At 42.3% G+C, this 27,119-nt stretch overlaps 1 protein-coding gene and 1 long non-coding RNA gene across 33 annotated transcripts in view; both read right to left on the reverse strand.

Moving 5' to 3' along the window:
- Positions 1-11,096, reverse strand: part of SLC10A7 (solute carrier family 10 member 7) — a 302,433-nt gene extending 291,337 nt beyond the window's left edge. For all 32 annotated transcript variants that reach the window (XM_025268133.3, XM_025268132.3, XM_044930481.2 and 29 more), the window contains exons 1-2: positions 10,766-11,096; positions 3,155-3,237 (exon numbers count right to left, since the gene is read on the reverse strand). In XM_025268133.3, the coding sequence (XP_025123918.1) occupies positions 3,155-3,237; positions 10,766-10,865 (183 nt within the window). In that variant the 5' untranslated portion in view covers positions 10,866-11,096. The remainder of the gene's footprint in view (positions 1-3,154; positions 3,238-10,765) is intronic.
- On the reverse strand, positions 6,031-10,718 carry LOC123330003. The gene is made up of 2 exons (XR_006545675.2): positions 8,063-10,718; positions 6,031-7,295 (listed from the first exon to the last, which is right to left on the reverse strand). It is a non-coding gene; the product is annotated as an uncharacterized LOC123330003 (long non-coding RNA).
- Positions 11,097-27,119: the final 16,023 nt, after the last annotated feature.

The following is a 27,119-nucleotide window of genomic DNA, read 5'->3' on the forward strand; positions in this document are numbered from 1 at the left end:
CTTCTTCATACAATCTTAAAGCTAAAATAAGGTAGCAGTGGAAAAGAAAAAGCAAGTAAACACTATAAAATTCAAAAGAGTATTACTCCAAACATATCCGTGTAGAATTTAGGGCCACATACTTAAATAAACACCATCATGAATAATTGAAAAGTTGATTTTGCATGACATTTTGTTTACTCACATGTAATACAGGTCAAATTCCATTAAAATAAACTTAAAGAGATACTCCACATACCAGGGCCTCACTGACAGCATCAAGAATTGCTTAAAATCAGAGGCTCAGACTGGGATTTAGAAATATTTTCATTACATACCAATTTCCCTGCTAACCCTTATTTGACCTTTACTGGATTTGCTTTGAGAAGCAGCCTCATAGCTCTGGGCTGGATACAAGCAGCAGTAGCCTCAAGTTTAGAATTTGCTATAGTTACTTCTAAGCTAATAGGATTTTTGAAAAAACGATCTGTTTAGGAAAATAAGGAAAACTAAACATTTTAGCCTACTGGGGACACTTCTCAGGCTTTGAGCTTCCTGTTCATCTTTGCTCCTCTCCCAGGCCAAGCACAAGTTTACAAGGCTGCAGGACCTGTGGTCATAAGCACGTCTAGGTACCTGTTTAAGTGAGATTGGTCCCGTTACAATCTCTTCAGTGACTAATCTTCTGAAACTGCAGGTCTAAAGCTAACTAAATATAAAATATATTTCAAATGTGACCATATTTCATAACACTACAAAAGAAAGTTCAGAAACCATTTCAACAGGTATTTCACAAACTAGAAACCAAGAGTCATAAAACAAGATTTAGCATTAAATCTTTTTAGCATGAAGTATTAATACACAATCTTTTATAATTGTAATAAATGAACAAAACAAATTTTAGAATACACATCATTATCTCAACATATAAGTAATACTACATGAAATGTTCAATATAAATCAAACTTGAGTGGGACCAATGTAAATGCTCACAAATAGACTCAAGTTAATAATAACTTGCTGTCTCCTATGTGCAAAAATGCACTATTCCAGGACCTAGTAGGATAAAAAAATAGTAGCCCCAGCTGATATTAATTTGATTATTAACTAAAACACAAATAACATGAAGATCAGATTGCTACCTCCTAACTTACAACTGTTCACTTGCTTGGGAAATTAGCAAGGCCTAGTGATGGTTTAACACTACATAATGATGCAATCTAGGGCATCTTAAGTTAAATGGCTCTCGAAAATGACTTAATATTGTATTAGTTTGAAAAGGGCCCTTAATGGAGGAAGTGGCTTTGATGGCTGCTTAGATACCATGATAAAACACAGGATCCAGGCATTTCATCATCAGAGCCAAATTGGCTGGATGAAGGTTTCCTAGGTGCTTACAGAAGAATTTGGTCCTTAGAAAATACTGGTAAGTATGACATTCTTCCTTCTTCAACTCCTGCATCCCACAGAGTTGGCTGCTTGACAGTATAGCGTTAAGCAAGAAACTAAAGGAGTGAGAGAATCAAATCTTGCCAGATTTCCCAAGGCATAAAGAAAAACTGTTGGAGACGGAAATGGCAACCCACCCCAGTATTCTTGCCTGGGAAATCCCACAGACAGAGGAGCCTGGAGGGATGCAGTCCATAGGGTTACAAAGAGTTGGAATCGACTTGGCTACTTCACAACAGAGAACAGCTGCAGACATTAAGCAGCCAGCAGGGGATGTAGTTAGAGCAATGTCTCAAGCACAGGGCTTGGGTGAGGCACCTGTTCCACAAAAAGAATCAGCCAAGGCCAGCAGGAAGACCTCCAGGGAAGATCCATCCAGTACCACAGGAGTGGCAAGTATCTTTCTGTATCACTGGATCCCACATTTGAGAACCAAATGTAGAACTCAGGTGTTGACAGAGAAAGCCTGTGCCCGCCCCTCCAAGCACCAACCATAGTCCTCTCATGTCAACATAATTTACAAAAACCAGAATGTAACCTATTTAGGAAATCTCATTCTAAGTCAGTTTCAAAAGAGCAAGTAATTAGTGACAATATTTCGAATTCTTGAGACAAAATTTCTCAGACATTACACAGGGGTCCCTCCTATATCAAAAATGCCCCAATGATAAGATTTATACCAACTTGACAACTACAGACTACATAAATGTAGTCAGAGCATGCTTTTTCCAAGTTGCTACTAGGATGGTCAAAAGTGAAGGTAACTAAATACAGTTTTTATTCAAAGCACACTTAAAAGAAAATTAAAATAAATACAAGCAAGATGTAATGTGGAAACAGAATTTTAAACCTATTTCCAAAAATGCCCCAAATCCTGACATAGTAAGAGTCCCTACCTACATATTACATACGAATAAGCATATCTTAGAATGACAACTTTACAAGCTCAACATAATTTCTTGAAAGGTAAATGGGTATTTTCTTCTTTTCTTCTTTTATTACAATTCAAAGGAGAATCATAAATTCTACTCATTCCTCTCTTGGATGTTAAAATATCTTGATTTGTTTAATTCTAAAAGAATCTCATATTCAGGGATAGCTAGATCAGTAAATAAAATTACCTGTGTGTGTTCATGATAGATGGTGGTTTAATGTGAAAATTTCCTGCATTTCAGTTAAAACATTCATTAATATGTTTATATATTAATATGTAATAGATATGCCATATTAATAGGTAATAGATATGCCAACAAAGAATATACTTAAAAAAAAACACACAAAAATTAGTTAAAAACTATAAGAAGCAACACTTGAGCAACACAAGTCCTAGAAGCTAAAGAAGATCCACAAGTTATGGAAACCTAACTAAACATCAATGACTCCAGAGTGCCCCAGCAGGGGCCACTACAGACAGGCAGTGACCAACACAATCTGAGAAAGACCGGAAGTAGATGTTTCAGTTCACTGTATTAAAATCATAACCACTCTAACCACACCTTCCTTTGGTCTCCATGCCGCTGTCCAACTATAGTATAGTATCTATGATACGCAGTTACTAGGTACAAAACGCAAGTCCTTTGCAGAGGTCCAAGTCACTCTCTGTGATAGGGAAGCCTTCAGACTGTAAATACACATGGCTTTACAAAAGGAAACTGAAATTTCAAAGCAGTAAGCGCAAATTAAATTTTTCTCCCTGCTTTTCATGTGCCCCCATAGGTAACAGTACCTCTGTATTTAATGATAGTCCGCTGTTAAAGAATATTGTGGCAACAGCAATGTAGGAGACAGTTATTTCTGGCTTCAGTGGTCCTAAGGAGAGAGAAATGAGTCACTGTTAGATAAGCATTTCCGACAGGCATTTACTTGACACGAAAGAAGGATCCATTGGAGGAGAACAAACGGGACTTTAAATCTTGGTGTTGCCTCTACTGTACTCATGAGCTGACAGAGTTGAGTGTTCACTGTGAGGCAGCCTAACTCCGGACAGGATTTTCCGGAGGGCAAGGACCACGGCCGTCCAGTTCAGCACAGAATCCTCAGACCAGAAGAATGAAAATAAACACTGCTCTCGCACAGGAGAGCAGACAGGCAGCATCCTTCTACATTAATTCTGATTTTATCTGCCACAGGATCTGTGCTTGTATAACAATCAAAATTCTCCCCCACCAGCACCACCAAAAGAAGAAAATCAGTGGAAGAAGTCCCCTTCTTTTTAGCAAATATTATCTTATTTTTCCTAGGATATCAGAGATCAAAGCTTATATTCATGCACGTTCAGTTCTGCCCAAGTACACTCAGAGCACAAGTATTTATTGAGCACTTACTATATGAATGAGATAATGCATATAGAGTAGCAGACTGTGTGTGTGTGCGCTTAGTTGCTCAGTTATGTCCGACTCTTTGTGACCCCATGGACTCTAGCCCCGCCAGGCTCCTCTGTCTATGGGATTCTCCAGGCAAGAATACTGGAGTGAGTTGCCATGCCCTCCTCCAGGGGATCTTCCCAACCCAGGGATCGAACCCAGGTCTCCTGCATTGCAGGCGGATTCTTTACCGTCTGAGCCACCTGGGAAGCCAGAGTAGCAGAGTACTTAACAATATATTGTTAAGATTCTAAGATTAAATTTTGCCAGGCCCCAGGAATACTGTGGTGAACCAGATAGGGCTGATCTTTCACCTCTGGAAAATCTCTAGAGACAAGCTGGCACCACCCTAGAGGTGTTAATACTATGGGTATAACAGGGACGACTCTAATATTTATTGATTGATTGATGTAGCTTATACACAATAGGGGGCTTCCCTGGTGGCTCAGTGGTAAAGAATCCAGCTGCCAAAGCAGGAGACACAAGTTCGATCCTTAGGTCAAGAAGATACCCTGGAGAAGGAAATGGCAACCGACTCCAGTATTCCTACCTGGAAATCCCATGGATAGAGGAGCCCGGCAGGCTACAGTCCACGGGGTTGCAAAAGAGCTGGTCATGACATAGCGACTACACAACAAACAACGAGACACAATTGACTTGAAGACCTAATTCACTAACCAAAGGACAACGCTGCAATTCTGAGAAAGTGCCATTTTATACCCATATAACAGTGGTTCTCCAGCTGTGGAAATTTTGTCACCCATGGACATTTGGCAATGTTCTGAAACATTTTTGGGGGTTGTTATAACTCAGGGGGTAGGGTGTATTACTGACGTCTAGTAGAGACCAGGAATTCTCCTAAACATCCTGGAGAATATTTTTCAGAATGATCATATCCAATGATATGAATTATCATATCCAAAATCAAATGTATCAGAATTATCATATCCAAAAATGTCAATAACTGTAGAAACTAACACAACATTCCAAAGCAAGTATACTCCAATAAAAAAAGAAAGGGGAGTTCAAATGTATCTGTACTTCATTATTTCTTATATTGAAAACTAATTAAATAAATCCAAATATATATTAGCAAAATTTTTTTTAAACAACAATTGTGCCAGGGTTGAGAAACCCTAGCACGGACCAACATTTTAAAATCTGAGATCACCTCATATTTGACATTTTATACAGCCCTCTTGCAGGAGGTTGAATAGTATCCCTCCAAAATGCATGTCTACTAGAACCTATGAAGCTAATTTGGAAATTGGGTCTTTGCAGATGTAATCAGGTTATTAATAAGTGGTCTAATTGGATTGGGGGGAGCTGTAATCCAGTGACTGGTATTCTGGTAAGTGGAGGCAACTCTGGATATGGTCACAAACAGAGGGAAGATGGCCTTGTGAAGACTGAAGCAAGGAACCAAGGACATCTGGTAACCACTGCAAGCCAGGAGAAGCAAGGAAGAGCTCCTCCCTAGAGCATTCGGTGGGAGGACAGCCATGATGACATTTTGATGTCTGAATTCTGGGGAAAAAAAAAACAAAAAACAACATTTCTGTTGTTTTAAGCCACCCAGTCTGAGGAAATTTGTCGTGGCAGCGCTAGGGAATGAATACACTCCTGCAGAGCCGAACAACAGGACCAAAATCGTGCTTCCTCCACTGCCTGCCACCCTCCACCATTCCTATAGGTACTGCTCAATGAAAAAGTCCAAGCTCAGGAAGAATCACCACTCAGTCAGTCAACAACATTTTACAAAAATATTTATTTGTTTGGCTGCCCCAGGTCTTAGTTGCAACACGTGGGTCTTAGTTCCCTGATCAGAAATGGAATCCAGGCTCCCTGCACTGGGAGCTCGGAGTCTTAGCCACTGGACCACCAAGGAAGTTCAGTCCACAAACCTTTTTTGAGCTACTACAATGCTACATTTTCGGAGAAGGCAATGGCACCCCAACTCCAGTACTCTTGGCTGGAAAATCCCATGGATGGAGGAGCCTGGTAGGCTGCAGTCCATGGGGTTGCTAAGAGTCGGACACGACTGAGCGACTTCACTTTCACGTTTCACTTTCATGCATTGGAGAAGGAAATGGCAACCCACTCCAGTGTTCTTGCCTGGAGAATCCCAGGGACAGGGGAGCCTGGTGGGCTGCCATCTACGGGGTCGCACAGAGTCGGACACGACTGAAGTGACTTAGCAGCAGCAGCGGTACATCAGTGAAAAAAAGAAACAAAGATCTCCTTCAACACTGTGATACATTATTTTAGATACCTGGCATTCACACAAATCATTTTGCTATGATCTGAGAAAAAAGGAGCAAAGGGAGAAGGCATGTAAAGAGGTATTACACTTCAGTGCAGTGAAAGAGGTTCAAAAAAGAAGTACATTTTTTTTTTCACCATACTTGTGAGTGAATCTGTCTCAGCCACTCACACTTTGGAATAATATTTCATCAAAGCTGAGGAAAGGTGATTCAGGAGCAGATTTGAAAGTCAAGGAATCGGGTTCATTTTGGAAGTAAATACCTTCCAGGAATTTTTAATATCCTGTTTGTTTGCTTTTTTAAAAACTCATATCATTTTTCTTTTCCTTCCTTTTTTTGAGATCTATTCTTCTCAACTGTGCTTCTGTCCTCAGTGGTGACCCTGATTTTCTGTATATGATGGGTTAGAGTTAGCAGTATGGGCTTCTCTGGTAGCTCAGACGGTAAAGAATCTGCCTGCAATGTGGGAGTTCCAGGTTTGATCCCTAGGTCAGGAAGATCCCCGGAGAAGGGAATGGCAACCCACTCCAGTATTCTTGCCTGGAGAATTCCATAGACAGAGGAGCCTGGCGGGCTACAGTCCACAGAGTCGTAAAGAGTCACACGACTGAGTAACTAACACACACACACAGAGTTAACCATATATTTGCAAGCGATAGCTAGGCAACGTATCCAAAGATGCATCTCCATAGCAAGCACATGAAATGACTTGGACTGCACGTTTCTTTTGGGCAGCTAAAGCTTACTTTAGTTAGCCAACAACTGAATCTTTTAAGAAACTAACTCTTCCCACACTCCAGACACACACACATATATAGATAAACATCATAACTATTAACTAATGGGCACAATTCAGTGGAATGATCCTTCACTTTGAATGTTTTAAATCCTAAAAACAATGTGTACTGGTTTTTTTATTAGATGCAGATCTAAATAACTCTAATCCATGAAAGAACCTGGTGAGGCTATTCCAGGTCCACTGACAACGTACCATTTAAAGGGGAAGGAGGAATCAATTCTAATTTGGAGAAACCTAAAGCCCCTTTGAGACAGCTGCTAATGGATCGTCCACTGTGTGAATGAGGAACTAGAAGCTGGCAGGGCTGAAATTAAAAGCTGGTAAATATTTGCACAGAGGTGAGAGTTGAAACTATGCTGTGGAACGATATTTGGCCTCTCTCCAAGGTCATGATTATATCTTCCAAGTCATGAACATAACCAGGTTCAGATCTTGAGATGGCTATAAAGAGCAAAGGAGAAATGTAAATTAGAACTTTTCCTTAAACGAAAGCAAAAAAAAAAAAAAGAGGTTTATCAGTGAAAATGGGATGGGATGGCAACATCAAAAGAAAAACTAACCATAAAAAGCAGAGCAACTTTGGGACTTCAAACTCATATTTTTTAAATATGAGAATGGGGTGGGGAGATAGAAAATTATTTGGAATGCTTAAGAATGCAACGAACTGTTATTTCATAAAACATACTATCATCAAGTAAATTTCATTCCTAAACTTCATCTAAGGTGTTCATGCTAATGTTCTTAAGTTTATGCAGGAGCATGTTTCTGTTTTCTTAAAGGAAAAATGAAGCAATTTCCTTTTTAGAAGGTATGTCTTATTAATAGCAATAATTTCATTTATAGATGCAAGTAGAAATAAGAAGCTTACTCTATACTTCCAAAGAAGTAAGCCTTTCTTTCCTAGAATGAATAGCACAGTGTTGAACTCGGGTAAACTCCAAGATGGGTAGAGCTCAGAGTGTCCCTGGGTTGAAATGCAACAGGGTATCTACACCTGAAAATCTGCACATTCACATCTCTCCTGGCTCTTCACTTTTAACTTTTTAATATATTTAAACATGACATGTAACTGAATAAAAATAACAGAAAAGTAAGAATTAAATGATCTATGCTAGTATCTGTTCCACGTTTTCCCATATGGAAAGTCATTCAACTTCTCTCACGTTAGCGTTCCCACCTCTGTAAATTTCCAGCCATACACAACTCACCCATTGGTTATATACATTGCTTTTAAAGGGAGGTCACAGCAAAGATGTGATACTTTAAGTGTAGAAGTCCTACACTTCAAAACAGAGTGAGGTCATTAAGGTATTGATCCAGGTAAAGATGAGGAGAACCTCTTAACAAGTTGAAAACAATCACAACTTCCTGCTGAAGAGAACAGAAAACTGTTCAACTGAAAATTTCTCAGTCAATGTGAGTGCATTAAAAATGTATATGAATTCCAGTGTACAGACCCAAAAATGAAACTTCTGACTACGAGGAACAAGCAAAAAGAGATGCTTTAGATCATTCTGTAGAGCACAAGAGGCCAGAACACTTTCAGCCACCATTCCTCTCCTGGGTCCCAGATTTTTGTTATTTTAACTAATGGAGTCAAACTGTTATTTGGTACTATTCGGAAGTTTGTTTTTACTGAAGAAGATTTACAGGTGGGAAGGTCAATTGAAGTATCAAGAACTTATCCTGAGGGCCTGTATAACAAATCCCAAACATTTAACTTTTTTTTTTTAGAAACAGTAACTTTTACACTTGGATATCTCTCTCAAAAAAAAAAAAATCACATGAGTACACAGTTGTCTAATATTAGCTGAATCTGCTCAGCTTCTTTTGGGCTATAAAAATCAGGGTATGGAAAACGTCTTTATTACAGAGAGCCTTTCTTTATAATGGTTATTCATTTTTAATGATTTATTGCCAAGAATGGATTTATTGCCAAGAATGTATGGATGTTGCAACTGGTATGATATAACGGAAGTCTGGGTTCCCAGTCCTTCCTCTTCCCTGAGCTAGCTAACTTGACCTAGGGTGAGTCACCTGACCTCAGGTCTCAATACTTTCAGCTGTAAAAGAAACATCTTGGCTTAAAAGGATTTAAAGTTCCCTCTCAGCTCTTAATAGTCTCCTCTTTTATAATTAAACAAACTCTAGATTAATGGCATAGGGACTAGTGAAAATGGGAAACAATATTTCTAACATGCAATAACCCCCAAAACTTCACTAAGTAGAATCTGAGGGAACAAGAATGCATCTCACACCTGTCACTGGGGGGACGGGGAAATGATTCAGCAGTCCACAACCCTCCTTCCCACTGAGCAGCCCAAGAATGTAAGAGAAAAAGGAATTTGACCAAACCTAGTCTCTGCAGATCTCAACGTGGAGGATCACACATTACCTGTAACTTCACCTTAACGTTAACTCAGCAAATCAGAGACCTAACACTGTAAGCTACAAAGTCTGCAAGTGAAGCTAGTGAAACGCACACCCGAGATCACCTCAAAGATACTCTCTAACACTCTTAATAACCAGCAAGCTTCAGGGACAAGGGAACTGATTGGACAGAACCTGAATACTAGCCTTCACAAATTTCCCAAAAGCTCACAGAGAAACTATGTCAAAGGAGAAACTGGTATCTTCAGCAGGATAACCAGCCCAACAGCTTTACTCTCACAGCTATACAGCCTCCACATTGTGGACTAAGTTGAACAGAGAAGGAAAGAACATAAAAGAAAAAGTTTTAATCTCTACTGTCTTTGTTCAAAAAATTCTTTTAAAATGTTTTCTGGAGCTACCTCTAAATGGAGGTATTGAGGGCAGAGGGCAGAAGGAACCGCTGTTCTCCTGAGAGAGCATTTCATTCACTTTCATCATGTTTGAACAAAAAGGTACAAATAACTTCAAATAGCCTCCTGAGTGTTCATCTGTCATGAACATTGTGTGCTCACTTCCGTCCTTATCTGTCCCTGTGTGGCTGGTGTGTAAATAAGCATGAAATAAGCAATGAAATAAGCATGCTGTCAATAAGCATGAAAACTGCCAAACGAAGTCAAGCAGACAATGAACTACAGAAATTCAATGAACATTTATGAAAAGTGGGACATGCTTGTCTAAGGGTAGGAGGAAGGGTGGTGGGACAGGAAAGGCTAATGCTATTTCCAGTCATTTCCACCAATGCCCATCCACACAGGACAAGGATTCCACTATTCAGAGATCTGGGTGTGATTTTTAAGCCCGCCTACATTTCCTTGCCAAAATACACAGCACACAGGGTCTAACACAGCCCGTATCTGTGAAACTGCTAAGTGTAGCAACTGTGCCGGCCGTACACGGAAGCAGTGAGTGCAACGTGTCAGTAGGCTTGGGAGTTTGTGGAGCGGAAGATCGGCAGGAAAACACCACTCTCCAACATGTGGGCCACCAAATCTGAGTTGGAAGAGGAAAGAGTATCCCTTTTTCTCCCCCCGCCGCCCGCCCGCCTTTCCTTTTTTAACGTGGGGGAGGGGAGTGTCGGAAACGGACTAGGTAATGGTGTTCACTCCGAGATGGTTAGGAACTCCAGGCAACCTAGCGTCCCTTGGGATAGGATGCTACTTTGAAGGCAGGAGGGATAAGTTTCATTCTCGGTAACCTCACTGCTTGACACTAAGGATTCTCATTGAGAGAATGAGAATCCTTAGTCCGCGGCAAAGGCAACCTGCGTTCAAATTCCCTTTGCTCCTTCCTAATTATAAATCCTCTCTGGGGCTGACAAATTGAAAAATCAGCTAAAAGGCCAAAAGACACCAAGGGCTGGTCAGTGCCCCTAAGAGAGGCAGACACTCCCCAATTCCTGTCTCCCCCTCCTGTCCAAGACTCGAAAATTAGTTCTGAAGTGGGAACGGCGGCGGAGCATGCAGAGGCGGAGCACTTACCCCCATTCACCCCTATGGACGGCTCCAGCTTTGCTCCCGCGATCGCCAGTACTATTCCAATCATGAACCATTCTTTCCTCATTCTCTCCAGCAGCCTCATGTTTGTTAGGGTGGGTGGGTTTTGTTTATTTGCTTGGCTTTTTTTCTTTTTAAGCTGCGATCGCTTAATCCCCGGGGCTTCTCCACACTTTCCAAGCTCCCACCTGACATGCAGCAGAGCAAGTCAAATTGCTACTTGTAAATTAAAGACCAGGGGGTTGCTCCGGCGGCTTTGAGGAGGGCTGGGAGTAGTAGTATCCAGTGACAGGAAAGTCTCACTGAGCGCCGCCATCTCTACCTTACGGCCCCTAATAGAAGCGCACACGAAACAGCGGCTCTAGCCGCGCCTCCCAAGCGCAAACGCTCAAAAGCGAACGTTTGAGCGAAACGGCCGGCGCTGGCGATTAGGAAAGGAAAGCTGGCTACAGGGTAGGGCTGACACACTCGCCGCAATCGAGACCTGAGGAGCCTTAAAAATGACAGGGACGGGGAGTGACGTGAGGAGCCACAGCCTACTTGTTCTATCAAGGGTTCCAACAAACCCGCCCTGTAGGCACAGCAACCCGCCCTCTCGGAGTACATCTGCGGAAAGATTCTCTTTTGATTCGCCTTGAGCCTGCGGGAAGGGTCAGGGTGCTCTTGGGTCAGGGATTTCTCCTTCGGCAGCTGGAGCGGCGGGCTGCAGGGTTATGGGTGGCGAGCCTCTTCGAGACATTACGACGCTTCCTCGACGCCGGCGTTGACGTGTACGCTGGGGGAAGGGGAGGCCGCGCTCTGTCTCCGAGCTCTCGGCGCTTCAGGAGTTAGCCGAGCTCGTCAGGCGCACGGGGAAAGCTGCGTCCCCGCAGAGGGGAAGCTTTAGCCTCGAGAAATGGGTTGAGGATTGGGCACCGAGCAGATGCCCACAGACAGAGGGCCGACGCGTCCGGGAGGGCTTGCCAGAGCCCCAGGTCGGTTGCCCCCGGAACGGCCCTCAGCCCCAACCCCCTTCGCCACTACCGGCCCGGGAGTGGGGACTTTGGAGGTTCAGCCCCGCTACCGGAGACCGGATCTCGAGCTCTCTCCCTGCCTCTCAACCAAGCTGACGAGGGTCAGAGTGGGCGTCTGAGCGGGCTTCTCTGAAGAGTGCATGCTTTTGCTAGACCCCAGACCGTGCCCAACCATCATCAGGGCAACTGTGGGAAGACGGTCAGGTTCGGCAAGGAGAAAGTGGTGAGCGACCGAGTTGGGGCGGAGGAGGGCGGGTCCTGCCTTCCATTGCCCCACGTGCAAGATTCATTCCCTCCCCATTTCTCCCTTTAAGTGTTTTCTGATGAACAGTGACATTGATAGTTTCATGAATGGACTTCCTGCCCATAGACCCTGCAGGAACGTCAACTCCTTCTCGTGTGCACCCCAATAAATAAATCAGGAAAATGCTGTGTTCTCACTTACTAAGAACTCTGATCACTGGAAATGATTTTTAGTTGTAGTGGTTACCTAAAGGGAAAGAACACAAAGCACTGTGAATTCTGCATCAGGTTCCTATGGATACTGTAACATATACCTCAGAATGGAAGCCAGAAGTCCAAAATCAGGGTGTTGCCAAGGCCACACTTCCTTTGGAGCTTGTGAGGAGAAAATCCTTCCGTGTCTCTTATAGCCACTATTGGTTGTTGGCATTACTTGGCTTCCTTGGCTTATGGCCACAGCACTCCAGTCTCTGCATCTATTTTCACATTGGTGGCTGCTGTTCTGTATGTCTCCTATAAAGACATTTGTCATCCCCTGGAGAAGGAAAAGGCAACCCACTCAAGTATTCTTGCAGAGAATTCCATGCCTGGCAGGCTACAGTCTAGGGGGTTGCAAAGAGTTGGACACCACTGAGCAACTAACATACCAATAGGAGTTCACCTTACGTTGTTCTCATGGACTTTATGTCTAATAAAATGGTAATAGAAACCTGTCCCATCAGGCTGTTAAAAAGATTCAGTGGTATAGTGTATGTCCATTGCTTTGCATGGAAAAAATACTCATTCATTTATTAAAAAAAAAAGTTTTTTGAGCTTCTACTTTGTGCTAGGCATTATTCTAGATACGGGTTGTTACAAGGAAAAGTAAGAGACAAGGTTTCAGCTTTCCTTGTGTGTTCCAATGACATAGATAAGTAATATAAGTGCCATGATGATAATATAACAGGTCCAACCAGTGAGAGAGAGTAACAAGGAAGCTACTTTGAGTGGTTGGGGGAGGACTTTATGAATGGGTGCAGTTTAAACAGACCCAAATGACAGGTGAATGTTCAGAATGCCTGTATTTGGGAGATGAGCACTTTAGGCAGAAGGAGCAACTGGTGAACAACCTTTGTAAAGGCCCTGAGGTGGGAATGATCTCGACACGTGTATTAGTCTCCTATTGCTGCTGCGACAAGTTAACTCAGTGGCTTAAAACAACATAAATTTAGTGCCTCATAGTTTAGGGGTTCAGAAGTCCAAAATGGTTCTCACTGGGCTAAAATCAATATGTCCACAGGTCTGCATTCCTTTCTGGGTTTCTAGAGAATGTATTTCCTCTTCCTGTTTCTAAGGGTTGCCCGCATTCCTTGGCTTTAGGTTCCCTTCATCTTCAGAGTCCACAGTGGTCCATCCGGTCTTCCTCATGATCAATCATTCCGCCACTGCCTCCTTCTTTTACTTACAGAGACCCTTCTGATTCCAATGGGCACACCCAGCTAATCCAGGGTAATGTTCCTATCTTGATTTAATTCTTAATCACAGTAACATAGTCACAGGATCTGGGGATTAGAATGTGGTCATCTTCAGGGGCCATTATTCTGCCTACAACAGCGTGTTAAAGGAAGGAAGGCCAAAGGACTGTAATTCACTCTGCTGGGGAGCCAGAAGAGGCAGGGGCCCCAGCATCCAGATCATGGAAGTATTTGTAGACCAGGTAATAAAGTTTAGATTTTATTTAAGTGTGGAGGGAAGCTATAGGAAATGTTTTGTTTTTGTTGTTTAGTCGCTAAGTCGTGTCTGACTCTTTGCAACACCAGAGTAGCCCAGTAGCCCACCAGGCTCTTCTGTCCAAGGGATTCTCCAGGCAAGAATACTGAAGTGGGTTGCCATGCCTTCCTCCAGGGGATCTTCCCCACCCAGAGATCAAACCCACATTTCTTGCATCTCATGCAACTAACACACACACACACACACTATTTGGGTGAATGTTGGTATCAGTTTACAAAGATGAAAAAGATAGGGAAGAGCAGATTTAGTGAGGAAAATCAAAATTTATTTCGAGATAGCTTGAAGAGGGCTTGTTAGAGATTCAGGTGGAGGGACTCTCCTGGCAGTCTAGTGGTTAGGACTTGGCACTTTCTCTGCCAGGACCTGGGATTGAATCCCTGGTAGGGGAACTAAAATTTCACAAGCAGTACAGCACACCCAAAAAAAATAAAAAAATAAATAGGAAAGAAATTTAGGTGGAGATCAGGCAGGTGACTAAGCAGTTCACAGAGGGCGATCAAGGCTAGAGAGAGACAAAAATGTAGGAGTCATAGGAGTCTTTAAATCCATACGATTGGATAAGATTCCCAAAGAGACAGCGTGAACAGAAAAAAAAGCCTTTAAATAAGGGACTATGAGGCAAGTATGTGTTTGTATGTGTTTGTCGCGCAGTCATGTCCAATTCTTTGTGACCCCATGGACTGTAGCCCACCAGGTTCTTCTGTCCGTGGGATTCTCCAGGCAAGAATACTGGAGTGGGTTTCCATGCCCTTCTCCAGGGGATCTTCCTGGCCCAGGGATTGAACCTGAGTCTCCAGCATTGCAGGCAAATTCTTTAGCATTTGAGCTACCATCCAGAAATCTCACCCTCTTTCCAGAAATATGGCCCCACTCAACTCTGGCTTTATGTATCCTATACAATAAAAATGTAATAAAAAGGTACCTGGCAATGCACAGTAACAATTTAGTTGGTAGTTCTTAGTTCAGTAATCAATCTATGTAATTTATCACTGATGAATAATTAGTGAAAAGTATATAGGGTGTGGTAATATTATATTTTTCTTTTGAGAAGTTAAGTCATTTGTATTCTTTTAAACATTGGAAGTAATTACAAATTAAATGGAACCAAATCCATAATAGCATAATCTTCAACATATCATGTAATCTTCCAACAAACGTATATACGAGAGCAATTGGTTTGATCAGAAAATACTTTTACACTAGTGAATATTGTTTAGCTCCAAAATGTTACCATGAAAGGAAATGCTGTCTTATTTTCCTGTACAGTATTCTAAATATAGCAAAGATAAAGATATATAGTGGCCTTGCCAATTACAGCAGAAAACTACCAATACATGCATGGTTTGAAAATATATCATAGCTAACTAGCTAATTTCCAAATAAATATCTAGCTAATTTCCAAATAAATATCTGGTAGTCCACTTCTCTGACCGTTGCTAAAATGCTTTATGGAGATAGTATTATTTTCTTCTTTGCTTTTGGCTTTCCTTAGAACAACTCACAGACTAAATTAAAGTTATGAAAATTGCAACTTAAATATAGGAGGTCGTGTTTTACATCAGACTTGAAGTATAACCAGGGGCGGCGGGGCCTGGTGGGCTGCCATCTATGGGGTCGCACGGAGTCGGACACAACTGGAGCGACTTAGCAGCAGCAGCAGCAGAAGTATAACTACTTCCATTTTCAAGGCACGGGAAATTTAGGCTCTTAGCTCCTATTGTCTTTGTGTTAATGAGACTGTGCTTGTAGAGTCCCTCAATTCAAATGCATTTCTACCCTCTTCCCATTGATAGGCTCTGGGTTCGTCAGGTGAGGACAAAATGCCTCTGTCTTTCTTGAATCCATAGTGGGCAGATATGTCTCTTTGCAGAAGACCTTCTGCTCTAGTGGTTAGTGAAAACTCTCCATCTAATAGTTTCTCAGTCTCTTAAGTGGAAATCCATCTCAGGAAATTAAGGACAGAGAGGAGAGTCAACTGCAGTGGATGATAAGAAGTTGGGAGGAACAGTAAATAATGGAAGGAAATGCAGCCGAAAGAGAGGGATCATTTCATGCTGTTAGATGACAAATCCACATCAATGCAGTTCTTAAACCTGTAAATATAGAAAAATGCTCATGTTGACAACTCTTCATCACACAATCTGTGTCATTAATAAATGATGAAGGATAGATAGAGTAAAAGAAACAATAACCCAACACTCTGAATAGCAATATCATAGAAGCACTTGGAAAAACTAGCTATGCTGAAAACAAAGACAAAACTTGGCACCTTTACCAAAGGACTGAGATAAAAAGGGAAAATTCAGAAGCTCGTGTGTGTGGAACGTAGTATGAATAACAGTATGGATTTTGTTGCTTAAAATAAATATGTAACTTTACCATATTATTAGAAAAAAATATATAATTACCATGTAACTTTTTAAAACTATTGGTTTCCAGGGTAAAGATAGCTGCCTGCATTCCTGGAGGGCAGGTGAATAGATCATGTATAGAGTAAGTGTCCACTTCATATTCCTGAGAGAAATGCCTAACATATTAAAATTCTCCAGAGGGCAGTTTTTTCTCCTCCTAGAAAATTACACATAGCTTTATCTCTGAACATCTAAGATGGGACATCAACTGAAAGTATAAGTCCAATTAAAAAAGAGCAAAGATCTAAAAGAAATTCAAGGACTTCTCTGGTGGTGCAATGGTTGAGCCCACCTGCCAGTGCAGAGGACAAGGGTTTGATACCTGGTCCAAGAAGACCCCACATGCCTCAGGGCAACTAAGCCCAGGTGTGACAGCTACCAAGCCCTTGTGCCCTGGAGCCCGTGCTCCAGAACAAGAGAAGCCAGCGTGATGAGAAGCCCCCACTCACCACAGAGAGAAAGCCCATGTGCAGCAACAAAGACCCAGCACAGCCAAAATACATAAATACTAAAGTAAAAAAAAGAAATTCCGAGATCTAAGGCTCTGTGATGTGGAGACCTATGTGCTCTTCACTGGGTTCATGGAGCTCTCCAAAGCTGCAGTTCTCACAGACTTCATTGCTTAATATGAAGTCTGTGGAATTATTATGGAATGGGTGGTTGGACCCATTCTTAGTGGCAAAACTCCAGATTCTCATAGGCACAGGATCACCAAATAAAAGATTACAGCCTCCTTTGCAGCTAGTAAATGGGTATGTGACTAAGTTCCAGGAATAGAAGGCAGTTGGAAGCACCTGATTTCTAGGATGATTCTTATAGGAAAAGACTATTCACTTCTTTATACTCTTCTTGATGGTGGCAATGCAGATGTAAAGGCTTAAAGACTGGCTGAGCAGCAAGACTGGGGCTTCCTGCAGCTGCCTTAGTTTTTTAGACTGCCTACTTCCAGACTGTATGTCTGTACTGGAAAAACAAACTTCTATCTTGGTCATTACTGTTATAGTGAGCTTTCTATTGCTTACAGCTGAGAAAGGGAATATTTCCTGCCATACTAGTAAACAAAGTTATCATAGTCATCAGCAATTGCAGCCCTCCAATGGGAGCCAGTGAGCCCTGAGGGAACTCAGGGAGGAGGAGTATACCTGCTATCTAGCAGCCATCAGACTGTGGCCACTACCACTGATAAGCCCTGAGGAAGTCAGAAAGGAAAAACAGGATACTGGCCCCAGATAGCTGAGATGTATATCAAAGGAATGATTTCTGTGAGTCTGGACTTTTGCAACTTCCCTACACAGAAAGCGCTAAATTCTTTAACTTGGGATATCTGGTTTTCTTTAACTCACAAAAAATACTTTTGAGGTTCAGACCATCTGCCCTTTTTTGCAAAGCTTCTTTATAATCTGGCTCCTCCCCGCAACCCACCTCCTCAAGCACTACTTCCACTACTCTCAGGGTTACTTTAGATGCTGCCTCCTGAGCTTAAGTCCTAAAAATTTCTGCCGGATAAAACGTTGCTGCTGCTGCTGCTGCTGCTAAGTCACTTCAGTTGTGTCTGACTCTGTGTGACCCCATAGACGGCAGCCCACCAGGCTCCCCCGTCCCTGGGATTCTCCAGGCAAGAACACTGGAGTGGGTTGCCATTTCCTTCTCCAATGCATGAAAGTGAAAAGTGAAAGTGAAGTTGCTCAGTCATGTCCGACTCTTAGCGACCCCATGGACTGCAGCCCACCAGGCTCCTCCATCCATGGGATTTTCCAGGCAAGAGTACTGGAGTGGGGTGCCATTGCCTTCTCCGGGATAAAGCATAGCTTTCAACTTTTAGGTTGTGTGTATTTTTTCGCTCAACATAAGCAAGCCTAATCTTAATTAATATGCCATGCATTTTTGAAAACTTGAAAGCCGTCATCTCTTGATCTAATGAGTGACCAAAAGATTAATTCCTGGGAATTTCATGGCAGTCCAGTGGTTAGGATTCCATGCTCTCACTGCGGAGGGCACCAGTTCAATCCCTGGTGGGGAAACTAAAGTCCCACAGCCCGCACGGCCAAAGGAAAAAAAAAAAAAAAAAAATGCTAGCCTTCAGTAATGCTTAATTGATTGTTTTCCATTCATACAGTCTCTCTTGAGCTTACATCTGGTAGAAACTGAATCATTGGTGATAGATTTTCTTGTTTTGGTTTTATTTTTCTACATGATGTTTGCGAGGTTATCAATGCCAAATAAAATACTGCTTTCATCACTTGCTTCTGTTCATCTGTTCTGATCTAGTTCCTCATTGGTCCTTCTAAAACATTGCATGCCACATTTGAGATAATGAAGGATTTCTGAACATTCATCGGCAGCTACCTGTATGCTCCTTAAATGCGGCTGTGGTCCTGGTGGTGTTTTCACAGCTGTCCTCACGACAAGTCCTCGGAAAACATGTATCCCAGTGACCTTCGTGTATCTTCAGAACCCATGTGCCTTGTTGTACCTTGAAGGCTCTCCTGCTACCTGGCCAGCGTGGCTGACAGCGCCTCATATAACCTTTCTTCCTCGGCAGATTTGCAGAAAAGTCATAGATTATTAAGTAGGAAACTAAGACTGGAGTTTGCTGCTGTGATTGGCCTACCTGTCTTGGTAAATCCAATGTGTTGGATTTGGAGGAAGAAAAAGGGTGACCTCGGTGGCAAAAAGCTGTATCTAAAGACCTTAAAGCCACACAGGTCAAACATCTATAAATATTATTTTTGAATATACCACATCTCCTAGTATCATTCATGAGGCTGACTCATGAACTCTTAGGTGACCCTGGGTACTGGTATTGAAATTCTTAAACACTGAGGAAGAAAACAAGTGCCACTACCATTCTCCAAGTGTCACTTTATTCTCCTACTGGGAGGGCTGCGGCAACTGTGCTTCCCTAGAAACAAAGAGGAGAAGGCAATGGCACCCCACTCCAGTACTCTTGCCTGGAAAATCCCATGGACGGAGGAGCCTGGCAGGCTGCAGTCCAAGGGGTCGCTGAGAGTCGGACACGACCAAGTGACTTCCTACTTTCACTTTCCACTTTCATGCATTGGAGAAGGAAATGGCAACCCACTCCAGTGTTCTTACCTGGAGAATCCCAGGGACGGGGGAGCCTGGTAGGCTGCCATCTATGGGGTCGCACAGAGTCGAACAAGACTGAAGCGACTTAGCAGCAGCAGCAGCAGCAGAAACAAAGGATTGAATAGACCAAGTGAAAGTGTTACTCACTCAAATATATCCGATTCTTTGCAAGACCATGAACTATAGCCAGCCAGGATCCTCTGTCCCTGGAATTCTCCAGGCAAGAATACTGGAGTGAGTTGCCATTCCCATCTCCAGGGGATCTTTCTGACTCAGGGATCAAACCCAGGTCTCCTGCATGGCAGGAAAATTCTTTACCATCTGAGCCACCAGGGAAGTCTGATGACATTTCCTAATCTGTTCAGTTTATCAAAGCAGAGCTCTTGAATTCACATCTCCAAATTTCTAACCTAGTATTTCTCTTATACCAGGAGTGGGCAACCCAAAGCACCCTTTTTTTGGTAAATAAAACAAATACTGGGCTTATAAATAAAACCTATTGAAATTTAGCCACAGCTCTGCCTGTTTGTTGTATTACCTGGCTGTTTTTACTACAAAGTTCAGTAGTATGATCTTACCCAGCAAAGCCAAAAGTATTTATTATCTGGCCTGTTCCAGAGGTTTGTCCCTGTAAAAAATATATATATATATTTGCTTCCCTCTCCTTCCCCAAGGCTTCCCTGGTGGCGTAGATGGTAAAAAGACTCAGTGCAGGAGACCGGGGTTTGATTCCTGGGTCAGGATGATCCCCTAGAGAAGGAAATGGTAAACCACTCTAGTATTCTTGCCTGGAAAATTCCATGGATGGAGGAGCCTGGCAGGCTCAGTCCATGGGGTCGCAAAGAGTCGGACACAACTGAGCGACTTCACTTTCTTCCTTCCCTCCCCATACTGTATAACCTTAGATAAGAAAAAGTTACAGTTTTTAATCTTCCTGTTTGACTTTTAAGTCCCTACTGTCCTAAGGTAGGGCTTCCCAGGTGGCTCAGTGGTAAGGAATCTTCCTGCCTATGCAGGAGATGCAAGAGACATGCATTCAATCCCTGGGTCAGGAAGATGCCCTGGAGTAGGAAATGGCAAGCCACTCCAACATTGTTGCTTGGAAAATTCTATGGACAGAGGAGCCTGAAGGGCTATACTCCATGGGGTCGCAAAGAGTGAGACATGACTTAGCAATGAGGCATGCATGCACACACCCTAAGATAACTCTCCAGATCTACTTTTGGATGCAGCATACAAGCTTTACTAGGGCATGTTAGTTGCCCAGTCGTGTTTGATTCTTTGTGACCCCATGAACTGTAGCCCGCCAGGCTCCTCTGTCCATGGGATTCTCCAGGCGAGGATACTGGCTGGACTCGGTTGCCATTCCCATCAGGGGATCTTCCTAACTCAGGGACAAAACCCAGGTCTCCCAAATTGCAGGTAGATTCTTTGCTAGGGCATGAGTGGAAAATTATTATCAGGGCTCACTGGCAAATTTGCCTGCAACACTTTCCTGACAATATAAAGACCAGAAGCCAAAGATAGTATCAATTCAACCTAGTACTTGCATCTAGAATCTTATGTCCTTGGGAAGTCAGAAGATATCATGACATAACTTTTGTTCCTTTCTGGAATGTGGAAAAAATACAAAGGAAAGGAAATCAACAAAACATCAAGGAAACGAAAGAAAAAGGATTCAGCAGACCATCAATGGCTGAGGGAAAGAAGTAGAGATAGGACAATTCAAAATAGCATAGAGGAAAACCAGTGTGAGGAGCTATATTGAGGTAGGCAGACACAGCTCGCATAAGGTGAATAGTTAGACTTGCCTGGTCCAACCGTTCTTTTCTGGCTGAAAACTTCACATGTTTCTTCCATGCGTGCTTACCTAAAAGAGTTTGTTTGACATTGACCGTATTTGGGTGTGTCACCATCTTCCTGGGATTTCAGATATTTAAAACTGAAGGTGAAACTGACACTGAGCAGTGCCCTACAGGGCTCCCGGGCACATAAGCCTTTCTGTATACCCCATTTCTTTTCCTTTTTTTTTTGGTTGCAACAGTGGAGGCAATTCTCTAGTTGTGAGGCATGGGCTTCTCACTGCAACGGCTTTGTTTGCTGCAGAGCATGGCCTCTCGTTTGTTCGGGCTTCACTAGCTGTGGCACACGGGCTTAGCTGCCTCACAGCCCGTGGGATCTTCCCAGTCCTGGGATTGAACCGTGTCGCCTGCACTGGCAGGCGGATTCCCAACCACTGGGGCACCACGGAAGCCCTGTCCCCCATTTATTGATTACGGGAAATCGGCTTCATTCAACCTCCACTTCCCTGAGTTCCCAGGGCAGGTTCAAACGGTTGCTAATGAGGGAAGGGAGGAGACAAGTGAGGAACAAATTGCGAGGGAGGTTTAAGAGGGTAGGGACGTGTGTACCTATGTGTGTACCTATGACTGATTTGTGTTGATACATGGCAGAAACCAACCCAATATTGTAAAGCAATTATCCTTCATAAAAATAAATTTAAAAAAAAAGAAAGAAAGAAACAGTAATCCTGCACTGGGGCAAGGTCCTTGTTCTCCCTCAAGAGATACACATAACAATACCTTTGAGCTGTTCTATGGATATTAAACCCCTCACCAGGTGGGACAAGTTAATTGTATGCTTCCCATAAGCATCCAGACCCCAGACCAGAAACCAGAAAGGTGAAGATGCGGACTCCCTCTTACCTCATCACAAACCAATCAGAAGGAGGCTTACAAGTATAGCCAGGCTCCTCCGTCCATGGGATTCTCCAGGCAAGAATACCGGAGTGAATGGCCATGCTCTCCTCCAGAGGATCTTCCCAACCCAGGGACTGAACGAGCATCTTTTACATCTCCTGGATTGGCAGGCGGGTTCTTTACCACTAGTGCCACCTGGGATGTCCATATAGCACAGAGAACTCTACTCAATACTCTATAATGGCCTATATGGGAAAAGAATCTTAAAAAAAGAATGGATATATATATATATATGGCTTCCCTGATGGCTCAGTGGTAAAGAATCCACCTGCCACGCAGCAGGTGCGGGTTTGATCCCTAGGTTGGAGAGATCCCTTGGGGGAGGAAATGGCAACCCACTCCAGTATTCTTGCTTGAAAAATCCCATAGACCGAGGAGCCTGGTGAGCTACAGTCCATGGGGTCACAAAGAGTGGGAGAGGGCTGAGTATGCATATGTACATGTATAACTGATTCACTCTGCTGTACACCTGGAACTAACACTTTGGAAATCAACCATACTCCACTAATTTTTTTTTAAAAAAGAAAAGCAGTAAATATTCATACTATTATGTATAGGTAATTAACTTAATTATAGTAGAAAGTAAAAGTGAAAGTCAGTTGTGTCCGACTCTTTGTGACCTCAGGGACTCAGTCCACGGAATTCTCTGGGCCAGAATACTGGAGTGGGTAGCCATTCCTGTCTCCAGGGGATCTTCCCAACCCAGGGATCAAACCCAGGTCTCCCACATTGCAGGCAGATTCTTTACCAGCTGAGCCACCAGGGAAGCCCAATTATAGTGGAAAGATAAGATTAAATGCTTTAACTTCATCAAAAAAAGACGAAGAATGTCCAGGAGCTGATCATGCCCTCTTTGAACCATTACTATAAAACTTCTCACTACCCCTTCCAGATGGGGACACACATTTTGAGGGTGTTAACTTGCTGTGGCCCCCTTTGCCTGGCAAAGCAATAAGGCCGTTTTTTTCTATCTCATCCCAAAACTCTGTCTCCAAGGTTTAATTTGGTGTTGGGGTACAGAGGCCAGATTCATCTTCAAAACTAAAATGAAATTTTAAAACTAAAAATCATTCTAGTACAATATTCTAATTATACCAACAAGAACCAATTGTACTCCTCTTGAAATTCACAGCATGGAGACAGAGCTGGGACAAATAATTGCAGCTCTTAAATCAAGCCGTACTTTCTCCCAGGTACACTGTGCTAGGACATACAATCCCAGAAAGCTATTTGAATGGTGAAGATGTTTGTTGTTTACTTGCTAAGTTGTGTCAAATTCTTTGGGATTCTATGGACTGTAGCCTGCCAGCCTCCTCTGTCCATGGGATTTCCCAGGCAAGAATAGTGGAGGGGGTTGCCATTTCCTTCTCCAGGGGATCTTCCCAACCCAGAGATTGAATCTGCATCTCTTGCATTGACAAGAGAATTCTTTACCGGTGAGCCACCAGGGAAACCCAATGGTGAATATTTTTATGACACAGAATTCAATTTGGGGAAAGAAAGTATAAAGCCTTCAGAGATTTAGAGTTGCCGAAACAATTGGAAGATAAGTCTTTAGGAGTTCCTTTAAAAGATAAAAGTCAATTCTTAAGTGTGCTGGCCACACAAAGAATGTAATGTAACAGTACTTTGATAACCCAAATATATCTTCAGATTAGGGTTAGAGAAGGAGAAAACTCCACTAACATTTTTCCTCTTTCCTTATGTTGTAAGCAAATTAATAAAATGATTTTAAGTGTTTTAATTACTGTAACTTTTTGATGTATTTTTCTCTAAGCTACATGCCATCTTGGGCTCCCCTGTAGCTCAGAAGGTAAAGGATTCACCTGTGATGTGGGAGACCTGGGTTCGACCCCTGGTTGGGAAGACTCCTCTGGAGGAGGGCATGGCAACCCACTCCAGTATTCTTGGCTAGAGAATCCCCATGGACAGAGGAGCCTGGCAGGCTCCATGGGGTGACAAAGAGTCGGACATGACTGAGCGACTAAGCACAGCACACATGTGCCATCTTCCTTTTATCATGTACTTCCAATAATTAAATTTTCTTATCATTCTTTCATTTCAACATTCTTAAGTGCCTGAGCTTTTATTTTCCTTAAAGTGATCTCATTCACTGTATTCCCATAGTCCTTTATGGAGCTATGATGGAGAATATGGAGTCTTTTAGAGACAGAAATGAGAATAAAATGATAAGACAAGCTACTAGAAATTTAGGAATATTAATTAGGTCATAATAATACTTAATTTAAGTGTTTCTTTGTGGCTGCAATAGCACGTCTTCCTTACAAGTTCTCTTCTTTGTCTTACCTTGAGTGGCAGATATTTTTTGCGTCTCTTCTTCAGCTGGGTGCCAGCTGCATTGTCCCAGTGGCTTTTGAAAGGAGACTATGGACCTAATCCATAAATACTGACTGGAAGCCAAAGTAAGGCAAGGGGCTCTGTTATTGCCCATTAGTCATCAATAAATGATAGCAGCGTTAAACAACAAACACAGAGCTCCGAGAATATCATTAACATCACTTACAAAATAAACGTTTCTGCAATATATCAGTGTTTGGCAGCCAAATCCCCAGAGGGCTCTAGGACTAAATTTGTCATCTGCTGCGTTTTAAACTGAAGTATCTTTTTAAAAAGCTCTTCCTGGTTCTCTGCTTTGATGGACTTGTAAGAAGACTGGGTTTTCTCAAAGAGAAAATCTTCATTTCCCCTGGTTACGTGTCATGTCTTTACTGGGTTAGCTTCATGAAAAGCTGGAAATATCTTAGAATATTGCATAAATTTTATTGATAAAATAGCATCGAGTTTAGAGAGGATCTACTCCAATTTTAAAGGAAGTTCCCTTGTGGAAAAATTTTATCAAACAGCATTGCATACTACAGAGAAATTGTTCATGAAAGAAAGTCAATTGATGCAGCAAGCTTCATTATTGTCTGGTTTTTAAGAAATTGTCAGTCACCTCAACCTATAGTAACCACCATCTGAGCAGTCAGCTGCCATCAACATCAAGGCATACCCTCCACCAGCAAAAAAAATTGCAACTCACTGAAGTTCAGATGATGGTTAATATTTTTTAGCAATGAGGTCTTTTGTTGCCCTTGTTCTTGAAAAATAAATTTAAAAAATGTTTTAAAAGAGCTAGGAATATCTGACAAATACTCTGATCTCTTCCCAGCTTGTGTCCCTATACTTGAGATATATGTTATAGGAAGCTGCCAAAACCCACTGACTATCTAGCCCAAGAAAGCAAAGTATAAACCTTGGTGCTTTAAAAAATAATGAACCACAAATGGAGAAGGAAATGGCAACCCATCCCAATATTCTTATTTGGAAAATCCCATGGACAGAGAAACCTGTCGGGCTACAGTCCAAGGGTCACAAAGAGTCAGACGTGCATGAACTGCAAACGCCATATTGTAAATCTGTTCTTGCATTGCTTTCTAGAAGAACATGAGGAAAGCTAATAAGAACTTTGTAAACAGTCTATTTTCCCCCCACCCTATTCTTCTTGAAATCATATGCCTTCTCTCTTGATACCACATTGCAAACAGCTGGAATCTATTCACCTGACATGGTGTTATTCCCACTTGTTGAATGTTCCAAAACCAAACACTCTAAAAACGATAACAAAGAAAAGAGTAAACAAGCTTTAAATGATTCCATTTTCACGCTTTATGACTTTCTCATGATCATTTTAGTCGTCTACCTGAAGATTTATTTTGAAGGCTAAGTGGTGATTACAGATGAATCACCCATTTGAAATGCCTTACTTTAAAACACAAGAATGCAAGAGAGTGAAAACCTGGAGCCTTCAAACTCCACATCCACCGTTTGAGTAATTTACCTAACCACAGTTATAGGTCTGTTTCTTCATTGACAGAACACAGTAGTCAAGGAGCCAGGCTACTGTCTGGCATATGTGAGTTCTCAAAAGTCACAGGGAAGGTATGATTTTGTTGTGATTTTTAAGAATTGTATAAAAATCTCATGCTATCTCAACTGAGAAGCAAGTGACCTTTTTACTCCCTAGTGAAACATGCTATGGTTAATAATACTTCACAACGTTGTCATGACAGTCCAATATAGATAAACCATGTAGCAGGAGAGTTAATGGCCAATAAATGTTCATTCTTTTCCCCTTGTGTTTTGTCTGTATCCCTGTTCTTAAAAAGGAGAAAAGTCTGCAGTGATTCTAAACATGAATATTTGTGAAATGGATTTGCAAACCAAATAAGAGGACTTTTTGATGATAAATGTAAAATGAGGCAAAACGAACAATGCCTTTCTGCTGCCTTCTGCACAGGGAAAATATCACACAATTTCCCTCATTCTGCAAACGTAGACATAGAAGCATCAAAATGTTAACACCTTCTCCGAAGTTACTTAAGATCAGATACAAAAAAAATGTCAAAATCTCCAAATTTGAAGCTCAAAATTCTAAAACCAAGCAGATTATTTTTGAGGCATTACTTGGTGTATTAATATGTGGGTCAGCAAGCAGTAGTGAAATCACCAATTATTTTTAGATTGTATGTTTCTTCTGTGCATTTTTGTTTTTTTGCCCTGCCATGCAGCCTGTGGGATCCTAGTTCCCGCACCAGGGGTGGAATGCAGGCCCTGGCAGTGAGGTCACCAAGTCCCAACCACTGGGCCACCACGAATTCCCGTTTCCATGCATTTCTAAATAGATATCTCATTACAGATTTAGATCAGGGGCCTGAGGACATCCACAATGTAGAGCAGAGAGTGCACCTATAAGCAAGCAAGTGAACATGCAGCTTGCAAAGCTGTTGTTGTGAAGAAGCCATTGGTGGCTCAGATGTTAAGGAGTCCACCTGCTGTGCAGGAGACCCAGGTTCAGTCCCTGGGTCAGGAAGATCCCCTGGATAAAAGCAGGGCAACCCACTCTAGTATTCTTGCCTGGAGAATTCCATGGACAGAGGAGCCCGGTGGGCTACAGTCCATGGGGTCGAGAAGAGTCGGGCAAGACTGAGCTACTGACACTTTGATTTTCACTTCCTCTTTCTCTTACTTAAATTCCTGTGTTTCCATTGCT

This window comes from Bubalus bubalis, chromosome 17 (assembly GCF_019923935.1).
Source record: "Bubalus bubalis isolate 160015118507 breed Murrah chromosome 17, NDDB_SH_1, whole genome shotgun sequence".
NCBI classification, from domain to species: Eukaryota; Metazoa; Chordata; class Mammalia; order Artiodactyla; family Bovidae; genus Bubalus; species Bubalus bubalis.